At 42.1% G+C, this 21,607-nt stretch overlaps 1 protein-coding gene across 1 annotated transcript; it reads right to left on the reverse strand.

Annotated features, from left to right (window-relative positions):
- Positions 1–3,403: 3,403 nt before the first annotated feature.
- LOC124005055 lies at positions 3,404–6,375 on the reverse strand. Its single transcript, XM_046313977.1, has 3 exons — positions 6,254–6,375; positions 5,402–5,663; positions 3,404–5,250 (listed from the first exon to the last, which is right to left on the reverse strand). The coding sequence occupies exons 1-3, from the start codon at positions 6,325–6,327 to the stop codon at positions 4,873–4,875; spliced, it is 714 nt and encodes a 237-aa protein (XP_046169933.1). The 5' UTR covers positions 6,328–6,375; the 3' UTR covers positions 3,404–4,872.
- Positions 6,376–21,607: the final 15,232 nt, after the last annotated feature.

Below are 21,607 nucleotides of genomic sequence, written 5' to 3' on the forward strand. Positions count from 1 at the left end.
CCCGGTGACGAAGATCTACCCGTCGTTCTATGCGGATGGCGAGAGCAATCAAAGAGTCCACATCTGAAGGAACCTCCCGGGAGAGAATCTCATCCTTAACCACTGCGTGGAGTCCCTCCAGAAAACGAGCGAGCAGCGCCGGCTCGTTCCACTCACTAGAGGCAGCAAGAGTGCGAAACTCAATAGAATAATCCGTTATGGACCGTTCACCTTGGCATAGGGAAGCCAGGGCCCTAGAAGCCTCCCTACCAAAAACTGAACGGTCAAAAACCCGAATCATCTCCTCTTTAAAGTTCTGGTACTTGTTAGAGCAATCAGCCCTTGCCTCCCAGATAGCTGTGCCCCATTCTCGAGCCCGGCCAGTAAGGAGTGAAATGACGTAAGCAACCCGAGCTCTCTCTCTAGAGTATGTGTTGGGTTGGAGAGAGAACACAATCTCACACTGCGTGAGAAAGGAGCGGCACTCAGTGGGCTGCCCGGAGTAGCAAGGTGGGTTATTAACCCTAGGTTCTGGAGGCTCGGCAGGCCAGGAAGTAACAGGTGGCACGAGACGAAGACTCTGGAACTGTCCAGAGAGGTCGGAAACCTGAGCGGCCAGGTTCTCCACGGCATGGCGAGCAGCAGACAATTCCTGCTCGTGTCTGCCGAGCATGGCTCCTTGGATCTCGACGGCAGTGTAACGAGCGTCTGAAGTCGCTGGGTCCATTCCTTGGTCGGTTCCTTCTGTCATGCAGGTGAAAGAGGACCCAAAAGCGACTTGGCGAAAACAGAGTCTTTAATCCAGTAAAGTGAATACAATCAAAAAAACACAACTTTCACTCGAAATGACGAGGACAAACTGGAGACTCGATCTTGAACAGCAGGTGAACAGCAGGTTGCCTCGGGAAGGCACTTGAACCAGACAGACTCAGACACCTGCTCACCACGCAGCATCTGAGGAAAACACGACACGACAGGGCGATACACAAACACAGCACGGTGAAATCTAGACAAGGAACCGACAGGGCAGAAACGAATAACAAGGAGAGAAATAGGGACTCTAATCAGGGAAAAGGATCGGGAACAGGTGAGGGAAGACTAAATGATGATTAGGGGAATAGGAACAGCTGGGAGCAGGAACGGAACGATAGAGAGAAGAGAGAGCGAGAGAGGGAGGGGGAGAGAGAGGGATAGAAAGAGGGAAAGAACCTAATAAGCCCAGCAGAGGGAAACGAATAGAATGGGAAGCACAGGGACAAGACAAGATAATAAATGACAAAACATGACAAATTGACCAAGTTGCAAATGAATGGTGAATTTGACTGTACATCAAATGTGGCAATGGTAATACTTGTCGTGTCTTTGGCTATGCCGGATTAAGTGATATGACATGCTATTCTATGAAATAATTTCTCCGTAATTAATATCACCTGATTGAGCTAATCATGTAAATGTAATTAACTAGAGTCGGGCACCACAAAATAATATTTATAGAGCTGTTATCTTCCGAATAAACTCTTAAAGACCTAGTAATATTTTACATCATTTACATTTACATTTACATTTAAGTCATTTAGCAGACGCTCTTATCCAGAGCGACTTACAAATCAATCACAGTCAATATCAATCGTCGTCTTAATTCAGTCTCATCTGAAAGTTGTAAATTCTTGGTTATCTGCACGAACCCTATCTAACAATTTGAATCAGAAATACAAAATTGCGTTTAATTATTTATTTACTAAATACCTAACTAATCACACAGAATTACACATACACATAATTAAATCATAACTTGATTACAAATGACGTCATAAAGGAAAACGTCCCTAGCGGGCGGAACAGATATGACAGCTTGTTACACAAAATAAAAGGGACTGGGTTTGAGTGAAAGAGCGGGAAGACTGAGGAACAAAGGGAGAAAGCTGTGCTATCGTAAATACAGTATCTTATGCATTCTAAATTACCGCCCATTTGGAAAAGGAAAATGCAATAAATATTTACTCTTAGCTGCCCTTCGGGAAGATTAGTGGTAGATGGAAGGCCGTGTTGCCAAACCGAGTCATTTGAAGAATGTCTCTGGTTGTCAATTGGTTACGTTGTAGTAACGTCGTTGGGTGATAGATGGGATACGGCTAGGAGGTATCACTTCTGTAGTGAATAAGAGTTCAAAGTTCCTACCATTCGCACCCAAAGCTCACGCTGATGTTGGCTTTGTTCTGTAGTTATTATCTGAACCATTCTGACATAGGATTGTCATCCTACATCCTCGGAACAGGAGGATATATCGTCGTCAAGGGCTTATATAAGAAGGGAGAGGAGGGTGTGTTTGAAAAGTTTTATAGCGCATGTCCCTTCACAGGGGCGGGCCACTGATTGATCAGAGTCCTATTTTAAGAAAACCCAAATCTCACATTTTAGAAGCTAAAATCACAAATAATTTAATATTCAAACATTTAAATTGAACAACAATTCCATGTGAATCCGATAACTCTGATGTGTAGACTTTCCACTGTAGAGTTTATGTGATCTTATCATTGATGAGAATGTCTCAGATGACAACTGAACTGACATCATATTCAGTAAGTACCACCACATATGTTCAATTGTTCGGATTACCAGAATATTGTTCATTTCCCCCCACCTACTGATGTTCCCAGAATCTCTATGTTAACCAAGGGTTTTGCAAATGTAACTTCAGTAGGGTAGAGAGAGGCCCATGTTGACTGCACTGCTTCCCACAGTTGTGTTACAGTTTAAACCTGGAGCCTGGAGCACAGTTCACTTTAGACTGGACCATTGTCATCACAGTTTCTTGATTAGTGAGGAATATTAGGGTAGATTTATAGGACCATATTGTACAGTTTTCTCACCTTCCAATATTTCATAGAATATGGCAAATTTCAGGATACGTTTTTTCATTCATTAATATATTTTTCGCGTATGGTCTCTCCAAACCTATTAAAAAAAAAAATATTCATAAATACTTTCTTAACCCTAAATAATCTACAAGATCACAGTATTTTTAAATCTACCAATTGATGCTGAAAAGGAGGTAAAAATGTGTATTTACATGGATTTCTTTCATTGATCTTTAATATTCTGGATAATACTCTCCATATGTTCCAGTGAGTTTGTCGAGAAAATTCTAATTGAATGTACACTAAATTTAAAGGGATGGCTTTAGATAAATGTAAAGAACACCCTATTGAATGAAAACTCCAAGAGAACATATGTTGGCCAGCAAGTGAGAGGGTTTTCAGCTGTTTGATCAAATGTATTCAGCACGCTCAAGGGAACCATGCATGCAAAGCAATTTACTCAGCTGCATAAGGTAAGTCTGAATACCGACTGCTATGAAGTGTGTAGGATCAGGCCCTATGTCGGGCCCCATTCATTTGATGAAGGAAGACTGATAAAAACAGAATAATAGAAAATGAAACCATTTTATTAAATAGACTTTGCATATTATCCAAGATTAAATAGTTACATAAAATTTACCAAAAATATAGTACAGTATAAATCATTTTGTTTGACAAGGTGAGTTGACTCAGCACACATTCTCATTTACAGCAACAACCTGGGGAATAATTATAGGGGAGAGGAATGAGACAATTAGAAGCTGGGGATGATTATATGGCATATTAGACAGCCAGATTGGGAATTTAGCCAGGACCCCAGGGTTAAGACCCCTACTCTTACAGTAAGTGCTATGGGATCTATTACTGACCAAAGATAGTCAGGACACCTGTTTAACATCCCATCCAATAGATGGCACCCTACACATGACAATGTCCCCTATCACTGGCCTGGGATCTTTTTTTCAGATCAGAGGAAAGAGTGCCTCCTACTGGCCCTCCAACACCACTTCCAGCAGCATCTGGTCTCTCATCCAGCAACCCACCTGGACCAACCCTGCTTAGCTTCATTGGCAAGCCAACAGTGGGATGTATGATGGTATGTTGCTGGCATAAGTGCTTATACTGTCAAGAAGATAATGAGTTGGGATGTGTTCATTGAGGAATCATATTCAGAACCTTGTATATAGAATTGTAATGAAATAGAGCTGACATGACTCACTGCTCTTCAGGATAGACAATCATGTGTTCTATACAACGCATTTCAATCTGAATGCAATGTAGCATTGTCATTGAGAATCCATCTTGGAATGTCATTGAGAACTGATCTCGCCCCCCCTCTCTCCCCCACCTTCCCTCTCTGTCACTGCTCTAACATCAAAACATCTGGTTTCCTGGCAGAGGCTGTCTTAGCTTTCAGGAAAACCTCTCTGTGAGTATGATGACATCACTACACACATGCAGTCTAGTCCTCCCTGGAGCAGGCAGCATTTAACCGGAAGGTTGCAAGTTCAAACCCCCGAGCCGACAAGGTACAAATCTGTCGTTCTGCCCCTGAACAGGCAGTTAACCCACTGTTCCTAGGCCGTCATTGAAAATAAAGGTAAAAAAAATAAAAATAAATTACTCAACGTGTGTGTGTGTGTGTGTGTGTACATTCTGCAATACAGCTGATTCAATGCTTAGTTAACACCTCCCCCGTGCCACTGACTGAAGGGTGTATAATGCTACAAAACAAAGCTGCTTATTTTTTCTCTTCTTGATAGAAATAAATATAAATAAAGATACAGTCCTTGTCTAAATAATACAATATAAAATGTCTTAACTTAGCAGGAGATGGTGACAGTGGGATGACCTACATTTAGGAGAATCTTCAGACACCATGACCCCACTGTCCAGTCTTGCTTCAACTCATTCTAGGATTTCAGCAGATCACGAGTTGATCATAGTTCAGTTACTCAGTGACAGTCACTGTCAGTAACAGTTGTTCAGCATGGCACAAACTGATCTGAGTTCAGTTGCTCAGTTATTGTCAACATTAGTAACAGTAATTCAGCTGATCCAGGTTCAGTAGTAACCGACCAAGGTAGCCCTTGAGTCTGTTTAGCGCAACTGGACCCACACTCAGACCATACTTCCTGGTAGTGTCTTTCAGAGCCTCTGACAGCCCTCCCTCTCCTGTCTGTTTCTGTTGGCGGCCTGGGCAGCGTGATATCATCCAGTTCTCCAGCAGACCCCTCATAGTGGAGGTGTCTTCCACCAGCTGTTTGAGGTCTGCCCAGTCTAGGACGAGCAGTAGGTCCTGGTAGAACCCCATGGTCTCCACTATGGAAGGCAGGCTTTCTATATGCTGATCTACTGCAGCCGCAGGGAGAAATGGGTCCATACCCTCGATCAAGTTAGGAGATATATTCAGCTGGAGGAAGAGAGAAATGTGATTAATATACGATTAATGTAGCTTATACATGCTGTTTTTTTGTTTATTTAATCAACAAGCTAAAGACTGCATAAATCAGTACACCAATGATTGACTGACTGAATGACTGATTGATAGATTGGTTGATTACCTTTTTGATCCTAATCACCATGGTTTGAGCAAGGTCTTTGACCTTGGTCCTCACTACATGTAACGAGAGTGAAGCTCCCGCCCCCACGCTGAACAGAGCCAACAGACAGGACAACAGGAGGGCCATGGAGCAGTCCATATCTGTAGTCTGGAGGAATGGGTGTATGTGCCTGAACGTGTGTACCTGTGTCAATATGTGTGCAGGTTTGCGTCTAGAACCTGGTGGTTTCTCTGTGTTTATATAAAGAACAGCACGGGCACGCCTGTAAGAGAGAATATATACATAAGCAGGTTGTTCTACTGTGGTCTGTTGTGGAGCACACATACAATTATCCACTTTAATAATATAAATCTGATCATATTTAAAGTCTAAACTTCAATGTAATGTTTTGGTTGGAGATTAATGTTTGTTTTAGACAAATCAATATTTGGCAGAGGGTCAGCGGTGAAATCCCCACTTAGAGAGAACAGCCTGCCCTCTGCTAAATAGACTACAGATAAGACTCACTGTACTACCCAAAATCCTACTGAAAACAGACAAAAATCAGTCGATCAGGTTTATCTGATCTACTTGGCTTGCTGAATATTCCACATGCTTCCTTTCATAGGTTCTCTAAATCACTTCATGAAAGACAATCAAACCAAACCATGCAGTACAGACAAGATAAAGTTTAACCACATCACCTGCTCAAATCTATACATATGATATCAGTAGCACATACTAACACAACAGAGAGAGAAATGAGAAAGGATAATCGACAGAGAAAGAATGAAAGTGTTATAGTGAATGATAGAGGTAAGATGGAGAGGGTGAAAAAAGGAAGTGTAGAGGAGAGTGGAGAGTGTATCTTACCTCTTAGGGGTTGTGTATGTGTCACTCCCAGGCTCCATCAGGGCTTCTCTTATAGCTGAGGGCAGTTGACTCATCTCTTACTCACCCTCACCTCGCCTGCATCCCCCTTACTCAAACCTCTCCCCCCCACACACCTCTACCCAAGAGTCCCCTGTTAGGGTAGCAGGGCAGGAGACTACAGGTTCAAAACACAACACACATACACACAGATACGTTGTGTATTTGCTGATTGTGTGGTAATCTGTCACAGGTTGTCACTGCTTCCCTGTTCTCTGTCTCCTCTCTCTGTGGATGAAACATTTACGTGTTTGAAAAGTAGGGTGTTCCCTGGCCCACTTGCTCATATCCGTACTTGTGTGTGTATGTGTGTGTGTGTGTGTGTGTGTGTGTGTGTGTGTGTGTGTGTGTGACTACAATACGTGAGTGTCAGTCACCATTAGGCTGCTCCCTATTTCATCGATGCATGTCAGTGCAGATCAGTGTCTGATGACTGGAGGGTCTGATTATAGCACCGCTGGGGGGACACTGTTATGGTACCAGAACTCTGGTCATCCAGCTCTGGTGGTCCCAGGGACACTATTACAGCAGCCCTAGTCACAGCCCTAATGACCACAGCCCTACTGGGCACAGCCTTTCTGGTCACAGCCCTACAAGTCCAACCAGTCCAGTCTGAGGAAACAGTCTAGAATCCCAATCTGAGAAAGTGGAGTGATTACTCTGATATCATTTCACCAGAGATGCCAAAATGTACACACAAACATATGCACGCACAAACATATGCACTCAGGTATATACGTATAAAACAGGTATAAAACAGAAATTGCAATGTTGTAATTTACAGGCCAAGTTCAAATGGCGCCGGAGAGGATGTGCTGTTTTGCTTGTTTTTTCGCATTGTCTGTAACTGATTTTGCACATAATGTTGCTGCTACTGGCTCCTATGACCAAAAAGAGCTTCTGGACATCAGAACAGCGATTACTCACCTCAAACTCGATGAAGATTTTTTTATTTAATGACGGGACATTAAAAACTAAAATCTTATGTTTCACTTAGATGTGACTGAACGATGACACGGATGATATAAAGCTGGCTGGCTTCTCTGTGCATCGGCAGGACAGAGCAGCTACATCTGGTAAGAAAAGGGGCGGGGGTGTGTGTCTATTTGTCAATAATAGCTGGTGTACGATGTCTAATATTAAAGAAGTCTCGAGGTACTGCTCACCTGAGGTAGAATACCTCATGATAAGCTGTAGACCACACTATCTACCAAGAGAGTTCTCATCTTTATTATTCGTAGTTATCTATTTACCACCGCTCACCCACTCTGCGCCTCACAAAGACACGGCGGTTGTAACCAAAAAGCTCAAATTTGTACGCATCAGATTAGAACAGATTTCCTCCGGTCTAATGTCCATTGCTTTCGTTTTTTGGCCAAAGCAATTCTCTTCTTCTTATTGATGTTCTCTAGTAGTGGTTTCTTTGCAGCAATTAGCCTCTGAACAGTTGATGTTGAGATGTGTCTGTTACTTGAACACTGTGAAGCATTTATTTGGGCTGCAATCTGAGATGAAGTTAACTCTAATGAACTCTGGATTTTCCTTTCCTGTGGTGGTGTACATGAGAGAAGTTTCATCATAGCGCTTGATGGTTTTTGTGACTGATCTTAAAGAAACTTTCTGTATTGACTGACCTTCATGTCTTAAAGTAATGATGGACTGTTGTTTTTTGTCTTTGCTTATTTGAGCTGTTCTTGCCATAATATGGACTTGGTATTTTACCAAATAGGGCTATCTTCTGTATTCCATCCCTACTTTGTCACAACACAACTGATTGGCTCAAACACATTAAGAAGGAAATAAATTCCACAAATGAACTTTTAATCATGCCTGTTCGTTGAAATGCATTCCAGGTGACTACCTCATGAAGCTGGTTGAGATAATACCAAGAGTGTGCAAAGCTGTCATCAAGGCAAAGGGTGGCTACTTTTGAAGAATCTAAAATCTACGCTTTTTTGTTTAATACATTTTTCCATATGTGTGATATTATAGTTTTGATGTCTTCACTGTTATTCAACAATGTAGAAAATATTTTAAATAAAGAAAAACCCTTGAATGAGTATGTGTCCAAACATTTCCCTGGTACTGTATATGAGGAGAAAGCTGAAGTCTACCTATCCATTGATGTAAATATATCCCCAAACTGATTTCCAGATCTTCCACTAGATTGCGGTAAGATATCACATTACATCTATTGGACACTTGAAACCAGCAGCATCTGGTTTGGATGGTGAGTCACTGTTCAAGATTCTTATGACCTTCCCAGCAGTAAGATTTGAGTGTGTTTTTCAAAAAGACAAGGGCTGTAGCTTTCAAATGAAATACCAGATCCAAAACAACCTCTCAGAGTTTAACAGGTTTAATCCATGCCAGCTGGGATAATGACAGAATGAGAAAAATGTGGTGGATATCTTCAAAACATGTACCTTATACGTCACATAGTTCTAGGAAAGGTAATAAACTGAGACCCAGTGACTGTATTTTAATCAGGAACATGATACCATCATAAAGAATAAAATAAGTGTTTAATTTTTTTTTTTAACAATTCATGGAAAATCCAGTCTTGAGCAACTTCTCTCTTCAACTTGAAACTCTGGGCTGCATCTCGCTCCAAAATGTTTTTCAAAATTCCACTGTTGAAAAATAACAGGATCAGAACAAATAACAGGATATCAGAACTGGATTGTGTAGGCAATAGCTTCTAACTTCACCCCATTTAAATACCAACCTGTCACTTGATGTAAATCTTGCAGACTATAATCCAATTTTCACATAATGCAAGTACGTATCAGTGTGTCAATCAATGTAGGTAATCATGAAGCTCTGACCCTAAAGGTATCCTAACATGACAGGTCATGTCAACTAAACTATATGTCAAATGACATCAATGATGATGTCAACTTGACATTGAAAATGACATCACATAATGACTGGAACAAACATATATGACACGATATCTGGAACAATCATATATACATATCTATTCATGTTTATCTCACTTGTCATGTAGTCTCATGATAATAATAATAGATTTATTTTATATTGCACTTTCATTATACAGATAATCTCAAAGACAATTCAAAAGAAGAAATGAATGTAGATGTAGTTCTTAGGTGGACAATGGTCTTCAACAGAGGCTGGCTCTATGATGGTGCCTCATGCACCCCTTCAAATACCCCTTGCATTATTGTTTCCACCTATTCGGTCTGTCAGATCTGTAAAGGAGCTAGGATAAATGAAGGGACCAACTCTCTGGAATGAGTTCCAGCTCTGGGCATCTGACCAGGGCTGCGGGCCCACACAGTTTAACTTCAGTGTGCCGTTCCATTCTCAGTAAGTGTGTTGGATAGTGTCAGGCAGTGCTGGACAATAAAATAAAAACAAGGTTGGGTAACACCCCCTGGCGTAGACATAGCTATTGATGTGATGAATATATCCAAGGCAGTTTTCCTACCACCATGATGGGGATACGGGATGATGAATTGACTGGCTGTGTTTGCCCAGTGTTGCTCAGATTTCATCTCCTGTTGTTTTACAACTCCTCAGAGAAGGACTTAGCAGAGAACCAGTCTGTCACTGCAGGGAAACCATCAAAAACATCACAAGCTTGATTGCATGGAGCTGGACATGAGCGCAAGATGGTGTGATGGTGCAGGCTTTTGCTTCAGCCCAGCTCTAACACAACTGATTCAACTTAACAAACTAACCATGATCTTCCAGATTGAGTTGAACAAGAGTATAAGTGATCTGCTGGAAGAAGATTAGTCTTGGGTTGGGACACTCTCTTATCCTGAGCGGAGGACTGCTGGTCCTCATGCATAAAGCATAATGGCACACACACACACACACACACACACACACACACACACACACACACACACACACACACACACACACACACACACACACACACACACACACACACACACACACACACACACACACACACACACACACACACACACACACACACACACACACACACACACACACACACAACATGCTGCCACCCCCGTGCTTGGAAATACCTACAGATAGTGTATTACTGGAATGGCTGTGGCCAGCCTGAAGTAACATGGAAAACCAGGCATTCCCAAAAGCAAGACTTGGCAGGATGAGTCAGAGGTAGGTCTTCTTATGGAGGGATAGAAGTTCCATGTAAGAGACCCCTGGTGAGTGACGCTCACAGTCCTGAGTTGTCCTATAAAATCAACAACACACTGAGTCTGCTATTGAGACAACATTGTGGTACACTTTCAGAAAAAAGGGTTCCATAGGAGAACTATTTGAAGAACCCTTTTTTGTTCAAGGTAGAACACTTTTGGGTTCCACGTAGAACCCTTTCCACAGAGGGTTCTACATGGAATCCAAAAGGCTGCTTTCTATCTGGAACCAACATGGGTTATCCTATGCGGTCAGCCGAAGAAACCTTTTGGAACCCTTTGTGCCAAAACACAAAAACAGCCAGAACTATTGTGTCAGAGCAGAAAAAAATAGATGATTCTGGCATTGGATTTTGAAACTCAAGTTTACTGCACATGAAGAAAACAATTACAAATACAGAACTGATCTAAGGCTATTTTTTCCTTTATTGAAACTGGAAAGTACACTCATAAAAAAAGTTATAGGGTTCTTCAGGTTGTCCCCATAGGGGAAACCTTTTTGGTGCTAGGTAGAACCCTTTCATAGGGTTCTACTGAGAACCCTCTTTACATGGTTCTACCAAGAACCCTTTTATTATCTAACGGTTCTTCCTAGAACCCACTATGAATGGTTCTACTGAGAGCCATTTTATCTTTGAAGGGTTCTACCTTGAACACTCTATGAACGGTTCCACCAAGAACCCTTTTATCTTATGATATTTTTAAAATTAAACACTTTACCACAATATGTTAAGTACTGTAAATCATAAGGCTTTTCTTTGAGGGCCTATTCATACCCTAACATAGTGGTCTGAAACTCCTGGTTTACAGGCCAAATCAGGCCTGCAAGTCATATTATACTGGCTTGCAAAGTGATGTGTAATTCCTATTGGAATCTAGCCAAAGTAAGGATATCCATAACTTGGAATTTTGAATCACCCGCAACCTACATTCAGAATGACTGTCAGGGTAGGGAAGATGGATTACAGAGACTACCTAAATCAGGGATGGGAAACTTTGATGGGGGGTGGGGGCCACAAAACACTTCTGAACTCATCTTGAGGGACCGCAGTGGCTCACAGGTCTGCATACCCACATCCATACTCACACAAGCCGTCAGAGCCGGCCCTAGCCTTATGAAGGCCCTAAGTGCTATTTTTGGGTGGAGAGAAAAATGTGCAGTTGTAAAGCAAATTTCCTGCATTTCTACACATTTTGCCATAGGGTGGTGTCACGACTTCCGCCGAAGTCGGTCCCTCTCCTTGTTCGGGCGGCGTTCGGCAGTCGACGTCACCGGACTTCTAGCCATCGCCGATCCACTTTTCATTTTCCATTTGTTTTGTCTTTGTCTTACACACCTGGTTACAACCCCCCAATGACTTGTTCATTATTTAACCCTCTGTTCCCCCATGTTTGTTTGTGAGTGATTGTTTCTTGTTTTGCGGTCCATTATGTGAGGCCTTGGATTTATTGACGTGTATTGTATATTTGTTGAGTAATTTGCATACATTACTCTTATCTGCTGTCCTGTGCCTGACTCATCTCCACCAGCTACACAGACGCATTACAGGTGGATAGAAATGTTTGCTGTTTTTAATATGATACTGTATCTGAATGAGAGTGAATAACAAAATGAATGGGGGCCCACTGGTCAGTAATTTGACCATGATAACTACAGGTTTACATAGCTGGCCAGATTGCTAACTCACTGTCAGTGACTGACATAAAAAGATAAATCATTCTGATGCACAACCAAATTTCGAAGTCGCACCATCTGTATTACCACTATTTATGTTGGTAAATTTTTTCACGGGTCCCGCGGGCCACCTGTTGCCCATCTCTTCCCCTAAATATTATAAACTGGAAAAACCATCTCAGTTACGGGTGAAATAAATCTACAGCTCAGTCGGAAAGTATTTAGATTCTGACTTTTTCCACATTTTGTTTTACGTTACAGCCTTATTCTAAAATGGTTAAAATTGGAAATATCACATATACATAAGTATTTACTCAGTACTTTTTTGAAGTACCTTTGGCAGCGATTACAACCTTGAGTCTTGGGTATGACGCTGCAAGCTTGGCACACCTGTGTTTGGGGAGTTTCTCCCATTCTTCTCTGCAGATCCTCTCATGTTCTGTCAGGTTGGATGGGGAGCTCGCTGCACTGCTACAGTTGAAGTCGGAAGTTTACATACACTTAGTTTGTAGTCATTAAAACTCGTTTTTCAACCACTCCACAAATTTCTTGTTATCAAACAATAGTTTTGGCAAGTCGGTTAGGACATCTACTTTGTGCATGGTAAAAGTAATTTTTCCAACAACTGTTTACAGACAGATAATTTCACTTATAATTCACTGTATTACAATTCCAGTTGGTCAGAAGTTTACATACACTGAGTTGACTGCGCCTTTAAACAGCTTGGAAAATTCCAGAAAATTATATCATGGCTTCAGAAGTTTCTGATAGGCTAATTGACATCATTTGAGTCAATTGGAGGTGTACCTGTGGATGTATTTCAAGGCCTACCTTCAAACTCAGTGCCTCTTTGCTTGACATCATGGCAAAATTGAAAGAAATCAGACAAGACCTCAGAAAAACAATTGTTGACCTCCACAAGTCTGGTTCATCCTTGGGAGCAATTTCCAAACGCCTGAAGGTACCACGTTCATCTGTACAAACAATAGTATGCAAGTATAAACACCGTGGGACCACGCAGCCGTCATACCTCTCAAGAATTAGACGTGTTCTGTCTCCTAGAGATGAACGTACTTTGGTGCGAAAAGTGCAAATCAATCCCAGAACAACAGCAAATGACCTTGTGAAGATGCTGGAGGAATCAAGTACAAAAGTATCTATATCCACAGTGAAACGAGTCCTCTATCGACATAACCTGAAAGGCTGCTCAGCAAGGAAGAAGTTTGCAACTACACATGGAGACAAAGATCGTACTTTTTGGAGAAATGCTCTCTGCTCTGATGAAACAAAAATATAACTGTTTGGTCATAATGACCATCATTATGTTTGGAGGAAAAAGGGGCGGCTTGTAAGCTGAAGAACACTGTCCCAACCATGAAGCACGGGGGTGGCAGAATCATGTTGTGTGGTGCTTTGCTCTAGGAGGGACTGGTGCACTTCACAAAACATATGGCATCATGAGGATGGAAAATTACGTGGATATATTGAAGCAACATCTCAAGACATCAGTCAGGAAGTTAAAGCTTGGTTGCAAATGGGTCTTCCAAATGGACAATGACCCCAAGCATACATCCAAAGTTGTGACAAAATGGCTTAAGGACAGCAAAGTCAACGTATTGGAGTGGCCATCATAAAGCCCTGACCTTAATCCGATAGAGAATTTGTGGGCAGAACTGAAAAAGCGCGTGCGAGCAAGGAGGCCTACAAACCTGACTCAGTTACACCAGCTCTGTCAGGAGGAATGGGCCAAAATTCACCCAACTTATTGTGGGAAGTTTGTGGAAGGCTACCTGCAAAGTTTTGACCCAAGTAAAACTATTTAAAGGCAATGCAATAAAATATGAAATAAATAATTCTAATTATTCTGACATTTCACATTCTTAAAATAAAGGGGTGATCCTAACTGACCTAAAACAGGGAATTTTTACTAGGATTAAATGTCAGGATTTGAGAAAAGTTTAAATGTATTTGGCTATGGTGTATGTAAACTTCTGACCTCAACTGTATTTTAATTTCTCTCTAGAGATGTTTGATCGGGTTCAAGTCCAGGCTCTGGTTGGGCCACTCAAGGACATTCAAAGACTTGTCTCCAAGCCACTCCTTCGTTGTCTTGGCTGTGTGCTTAGGATTGTTGTCCCATTGGAAGGTGAAACTTTGCCTCAGTCTGAGTTCCGGAGCAGGTTTTCATCAAGGATCTCTCTGTACTTTGCTCCATTCCACTTTCCCTTGATCCTGACCAGTCTCTCAGTCCCTGCCACTAAAATACATCCTCACAGCATGATGCTGCCACCATAGGGATGATGCCAGGTTTCCTCCAGACGTGACGCTTAGCATTCAGGCCAAAGAGTTCAATCAAGTTTTCATCAGATTAGAGAATCTTGTTTCTCATGGTCTGAGAGTCATTAGGTGCCTTTTTGCAAACTCCAAGCGGGCTGTCATTTGCCTTTTGCTGAGGAGTGGCTTCAATCTGGCCTGATTGGTGGAGTGCTGCAGAGATGGTTGTCCTTCTGGAAGATTATCCAATGTGGAATTAGTGCATGTTCTAAAACAGATGTTTTGCTGCCATCTACTGGACTAGACCAGAGTTGTTGAAGGCCTCAGCACAGGTATTAGACAGATATTGGTCAGATCAGGTCCAGGAGTGGGCAACTGGTCGTCTGGAGCCACAGTGGCTGGTGGTTTGCTTTACTCTCCCAGGTGTGACCAACAGGGTTTGAACCTGGGGCTCTAGTGTGCTAGAAAAGGGCAAAGGCTATATAGTCGTTACACTGGCTCTTTCTTCATTGATCCATTAATGGCACAAACTGTTTTCCCAGGTCTTCCATGTATTTGAACTATTCCACAGCTAGCACACCTGATTCAACTCGTCAACTTATCAACAAACCCTTGAATAGGTGAATCAGGTGAGCTAGTGTCACAGAAGTGAAACGCTAGCTTAGTTTGCGGTGGTGTGCGCTAAATAGTGTTTCAATCGGTGACGTCACTTGTTCTGAGACCTTGAAGTAGTAGTTCCCCTTGCTCTGCAAGGGCCGCGGCTTTTGTGGAGTGATGGGTAAGGATGCTTCGTGGGTGACTGTTGTTGATGTGTGCAGAGGGTCCCTGGTTTGCGCCCGGGTATGGGTGAGGGGACAGTCTAAAGTTATACTGTTACACTAATTCAGAGCTACAACAAAATTGTGAAACACCTGGGGTCCCCGTGGAGAGGTTTAAGAACCACTGTTCTACTGTACTGGACAACCAAAACAACCATCTGTCATCATTGTCATCCTGTAGCATCCCGTTCTACTCACACACACACACTCTGATTTAGCCCACTGCAGTAAAAAGTTAAATATAAAAGCACTAAACCTCTCCATAAAAGCTTCACTTATAGAAAAGTTTTACTTGAACTCAAAATAGTATTCAAGTAGATTACTAAGAAAATCTCATCCCTTGTTTCAAAATTGCCCTCTTGTCTTTATGCAAATTGCCTTTTCTCATTTTCAATTAAATGAAAATGAAACCTTGTTCAAAGTATCTCTCATTTTCAAACAAGCAATGCATATCTGGTTACAATTTCAATTTCATCCCTCAGAAAAGATAGGACAAATACTACAACAAATACTATGGTTGAACTCAAATGTACTGGTTGATTTATGGAAACAATGTTTGAGAAGGGTATTTTGTTTTAAAATTATATTGTAAATTGGAATGCTGGAATTATGTTTTTCATGGAGCTGTCGTAAGTGTATGGGAAGGTCTGCTCATTCCAGGATGACAACCAATTGATTATAGTACTACAGCAGACAGTTAGCAGTGGGAGGAGGTAGGGTACTGGTCTGTCCCCACATGCAGAAGGGAGGAACAAAATTACCATAAATAGGAAAGTATACAATTTTCATTTGATTTTTTTTGCGAGGGTAAAGAATCAATAGGCCATTTAATCTGGTATTATCCTCAGGTAGCCTGTATCTGGTCTCAGGTTGAGGAATGGCTGAAAAAGCACAACATTATTCTAAACTTGAGCCTAGAAATAGCACTGTTAGGAGATTTGGCGGGACCTGGTCAGTGAATCGCTAACATACTAATACTCTTAGTAAAAGTATTCATCTTCAACTCACAATCTGTGGATTCTATTTGTCTAGATAGATTCAAATTGTACGTTAAAAAAAGTATAGTTGAAAGATACTGTATATGGCGCGTTAAAATCTGAAGAGGGTGGCCAGCAGAGATAGATGGGATGGGCTGAGGGAAACCGAAGGTTGGGATGTGAAACTGGAGAAAAGTGGGAGTGAAGTTGCTGGCCGGGAGATAGAATGATGGTCAAACATAAAGTTAAAAATTAAGTAAAAAAAGTTAAATAAAGTTTAGACACTAAAAAGGAACTTTTGCTACATCCAATGCCTGTTTGCTTGAGGCTGATGCCACTCAAGTGCATGCGAACACATGCACACACCCGCATTCAAATGCACATGCATAGACACACACACACACACACACACACACACACACACACACACACACACACACACACACACACACACACACACACACACACACACACACACACACACACACACACACACACACACACACACACACACACACACACACACACACACACACACACACACAAACAAAAACACAAACAAACAAAAACACAAAAACACACATGTTACATGTTTATTGTCCTTGATGTCTTTTGTTTTTCTACTGAACAAAAATATAAACGTAACAAGCAAAGTGTTGGTCCCCTTTTGCATGAGCTGAAATAACAGATCCCAGACATTTACATATGCAAAAAAAAACGTATTTCTCTCAAATTATGTGCACAAAATTGTTTACATCCCTGTTAGTGAGCATTTCTCATTTGCCAAGGTAATCCATCCACCTGACACTTGTGACATATCAATAAGCTGATGAAACAGCATGATCGTTACACAGGTGCACCTTGTGTTGATAAAAGTCCACTCTAACATGTACAGTTTTGTCACACAACACAATGCCTAACATGTCTTACGTTTTGAGGGAGTGTGCAATTAGCATGCTAACTGGATGAAAGTCCAACAGCGCTGTTGCCAGAGAATTGAATGTTCATTTCTCTTTAGAGAATTTGGCAATAAATCCAACCGGCCTCACAACGCAGACCACGTGTAAGCAATCCAGCCCAGGACTTCCACATCTGACTTCTTCATCTGTGGGATCATCTGAGGAGGGGGAGGGGGGATGCTGAAGAATATTTCTGTTTGTAATAAAGTCCTTTTGTGGGTGAAGAAATCCTTCTGATTGACTATGCTTGGCTCCCCAGTGGGTGGACCTGGCGCATCAGGTGGGTTGTTGCTTTGGTTGGGTTGGAAGGGGGTGGTGGCTTGTAGGGGGAGGTTTTTCAGGGGGGGACTGTGGGGTTATCTTGGATGATTGGGGGCAGTGGGTGTCCTGGCGGTTGGGAGCATTGGCCCAGTGGCGGAGAGGTCACTGGTTTAGGTCCCCAAGTCGACTGGGTGGGGGATCTGTCGATGTGCCCTTGGGCGGGACGGTTGACCCTGGTTGCTCCTGTGGGTCCCTCTGGATGGGAGTCTGCTAGATGACTGGAATTCAATGTACATTTTGAGTGGCTTCACTGCAGGTTGACTGTATGTTTTTACATTTGATTTAAATTCAATTAAAATAATAATAATTATAATTCCATACCCAAATCTACATTTTTCTCTATTTTGCTATTTTATTTGTTAATACAACTTTTGAACTTGACATAACGCTTTCTTCATTGACATGTAGATGGTATTGAAATTATGTATGGTACAACAATCAAAAAAATAAGTATTTTCAACATCTGTAAATGAGGTATTCTCCAAAATTACTTAGAACTGAAGATTAACGACTTCAATGTTTTTTTTAACATAACTTTGCTTACTGGGTCACACACACCTGCGCCTTTGTGTTCCATAACATTGTAGAGAATAGCTTGTGATGCTAAGGTCGACTGCAGATGCTTTTTGGGGTAAGGGCTTCCTGGGTTGAGGTGTGTTAACAGCAAGCCCAGACCGCAAAAAGATCTGAAGAGGACAAAGAGGTCAATATCCCACGGTCACGGCAGTCCTCTCAGCACCTGAAACATACAAACACATGTAAGACCTTGAAAATACACGTGTGAATATGAATTAATAAATTAATGAAGGAATGATAAAAATGAACGAATGAACGAATGAATGAATAAATAAATGAACAAAATGTGATGGCGGGTACTGTGACCCATCTTTTACAGGATTACTACTAAAAACCCATTTTATATACAGTACCAGTCAAAGTTTGGACACACCTACTCATTGAAGGGTTTTTCTTTCTTTTTACAATTATTTTCTGAATCGTTTTATTTTTTATTTAATTTTATTTCACCTTTATTTAACCAGGTAGGCCAGTGGAGAACAAGTCCTCATTTACAACTGCGTCCTGGCCAAGATAAAGCAAAGCCATGCGACAAAAACAACAACACAGAGTTACACATGTGATAAACAAACATACAGTTAATAACTCAATAGGAAAATCTCTATAGAGTGTGTGTAAATGTAGTAAGATTAGGGAGGTAAGGCAATAAATATGCCAAATTGGCAAAATAATTACAATTTAGCATTAACACTGGAGTGATAGATGTGCAGATGATGATATGCAAGTGGAGATACTGGGGTGCAAAAGAGCAAAAATAAATAACAATATGGGGGTTGGTGTAGCTATGGTGACCAGTGAGCTGAGATAAGGCGGGGCTTTACCTAGCAAAGACTTATAGATGACCTGGAGCCAGTGAGTTTGGCGACAAATATGGAGTGAGGGCCAGCCAACGAGAGCATACAGGTCACAGTAGTAGGTAATATATGGGGCTTTGGTGACAAAACGGGTGGCACTGTGATAGACTGCATCCAATTTGCTAGTAGTGTTGGAGGCTATTTTGTAAATGACATTGCCGAAGTTAAGGATCAGTAAGATAGTCAGTTTTACGAGGGTATGTTTAGCAGCATGACTGAAGGAGGCTTTGTTGCGAAATAGGACGCCGATTCTAGATTTAATTTTGAATTGGAGATGCTTAATGTGGTCTGGAAGGAGAGTTCACAGTCTAACTAGACACCTAAGTATTTGTAGTTGTCAGAACCATCCAGAGTTACGATGCTAGTCATGCGGGCGGGTGTGGGCAGCAATCGGTTGAAGAGCATGCATTTAGCTTTAATAGCATTTAAGAGCAATTGGAGGCCATGGAAGGAGAGTTGTATGGCATTGAAGCTCGTCTGGAGGTTTGTTAACACAGTGTCCAAAGAAGGGCCAGAAGTATACAGAATGGTGTCGTCTGCGTAGAGGTGGATCAGAGCATCACCAGCAGCAAGAGCGACTGTCACGTTCTGACCATAGTTCTTTTGTGTTTTCTTTGTTTTAGTGTTGGTCAGGACGTGAGCTGAGTGGGCATTCTATGTTGTGTTTCTAGTTTTCCCGTTTCTATGTTTGGCCTGATATGGTTCTCAATCAGAGGCAGGTGTTAGTCATTGTCTCTGATTGGGAACCATATTTAGGTAGTCTGTTTTGTGTTGGGTTTTGTGGGTGGTTGTCTTCTGTCTTCGTGTGTCTGTTTCATTTTTTTTTAAACATTTCTTGTGTTGTATTTTGTAGTGTTCACGTTTATGTCTTTATTAAACATGATGAACACTAACCACGCTGCGCTTTGGTCCTCTCCTTTGTCCACAGAAGAAAGCTGTTACAGCGATATCATTTATACTGTATATACAGAGAAAAGAGTCGGCAAAAACATTGAACCCTGTGGCACCCCCATAGAGACTGCCAGAGGTTCGGGCAACAGGCCCTCCGATTTGACACACTGAACTCTATCTGAGAAGAAGTTGTTGAGCCAGGCGAGGCAGTCATTTGAGAAACCAAGGCTGTTGAGTCTGCCGATAAGAATGTGGTGATTGACAGAGTCGAAAGCCTTGGCCAGGTCGATGAAGACGGCTGCACAGTACTGTCTTTTATCGATGGTGGATATGATATCGTTTAGGACCTTGAGCGTGGCTGAGATGCACCCATGACCAGCTCGGAAACCAGATTGCATAGCGGAGAAGGTACGGTGGGATTCTAAATGGTTGGTGATCTGTTTGTTAACTTGGCTTTCGAGGACTTTAGAAAGGCAGGGCAGGATAGATATAGGTCTGGAACAGTTTGGGTCTAGAGTGTCTCCCCCTTTGAAGAGGGGGATGACCACGGCAGCTTTCCAATCATCAGGGATCTCAGACGATATGAAAGAGAGGTTGAACAGGCTAGTAATAGGGGTTGCAACAATTGCGGTGGATAATTTTGGAGAGGGTCCAGATTGTCTAGCCCAGATGATTTGTAGGGGTCCAGATTTTGCAGCTCTTTCAGAACATTAGCTATCTAGATTTGGGTGAAGGAGAAGCGGGTGGGCTTGGGCAAGTTGCTGCAGGGGGTGTAGAGCTGATGGCCGGGTAGGGGTAGCCAGGTGGAAAGCATGGTCAGCCGTAGAAAAATGCTTATTGTAATTCTTGATTACAGTAGATTTATCGGTGTTGACAGTGTTACCAAGCCTCAGTGCAGTGGGCAGCTGGGAGGAGGTGCTCTTATTCTCCATGGACTTTATAGTGTCCCAAAACTTTTGGGAATTTGTGCTACAGGATGCAAATTAATGCTTGAAAAATCCGGCCTTTGCTTTCCTAACTGACTGTGTATATTGGTTCCTAAATTCCCTGAAAAGTTGCATATCACGGGGGCTATTTGATGCTAATGCAGTACGCCACAGGATGTCTTTGTGCTGGTCAAGGGCAGACAAGTCTGAACCAAAGGCTATATCTGTTCTTAGTTCTACATTTTTTGAACGGGCATGCTTATTTAAGATGGTGAGGAAAGCAATTTAAAGAGCAACCAGTCATCCTCTACTGACGGGATGAGGTCAATATCCTTCCAGGATACCCGGGCCAGGTCGATTAGAATGGCCTGCTCGCTGAAGTGTTTTAGGGAGCATTTGACAGTGATGAGGGGTGGTCATTTGACCGCGGACCCATAACGGACGCAGGCAATGAGACAGTAATCGCTGAGATCCTGGTTGAAGACAGCAGAGGTGTATTTAGAGGGCAGGTTGGTCAGGATGATATCTATGAGGGTGCCCGTGTTTATGGATTAAGGGTTGTACCTGTTAGGTTCCTTGATAATTTGTGTGAGATTGAGGGCATCTATCTTAGATTGTAGGATGGCCGGGGTGTTAAGCATATCCCAGTTTAGGTCACCTAACAGTACGAACTCTGAAGATAAATGGGGGGCAATCAATTCACATATGGTGTCCAAGGCACAGCTGGGGGCTGAGGGGGGTCTATAACAAGCGGCAACAGTGAGAGACTTATTTCTGGAAAGGTGGATTTTTAAAAGTAGAAGCTTGAACTGCTTGGGCATAGACCTGGATAGCATGAAAGAACTCTGCAGACTATCTCTGCA

This window comes from Oncorhynchus gorbuscha, linkage group LG01 (genome assembly GCF_021184085.1).
Source record: "Oncorhynchus gorbuscha isolate QuinsamMale2020 ecotype Even-year linkage group LG01, OgorEven_v1.0, whole genome shotgun sequence".
Lineage (NCBI taxonomy): Eukaryota > Metazoa > Chordata > Actinopteri > Salmoniformes > Salmonidae > Oncorhynchus > Oncorhynchus gorbuscha.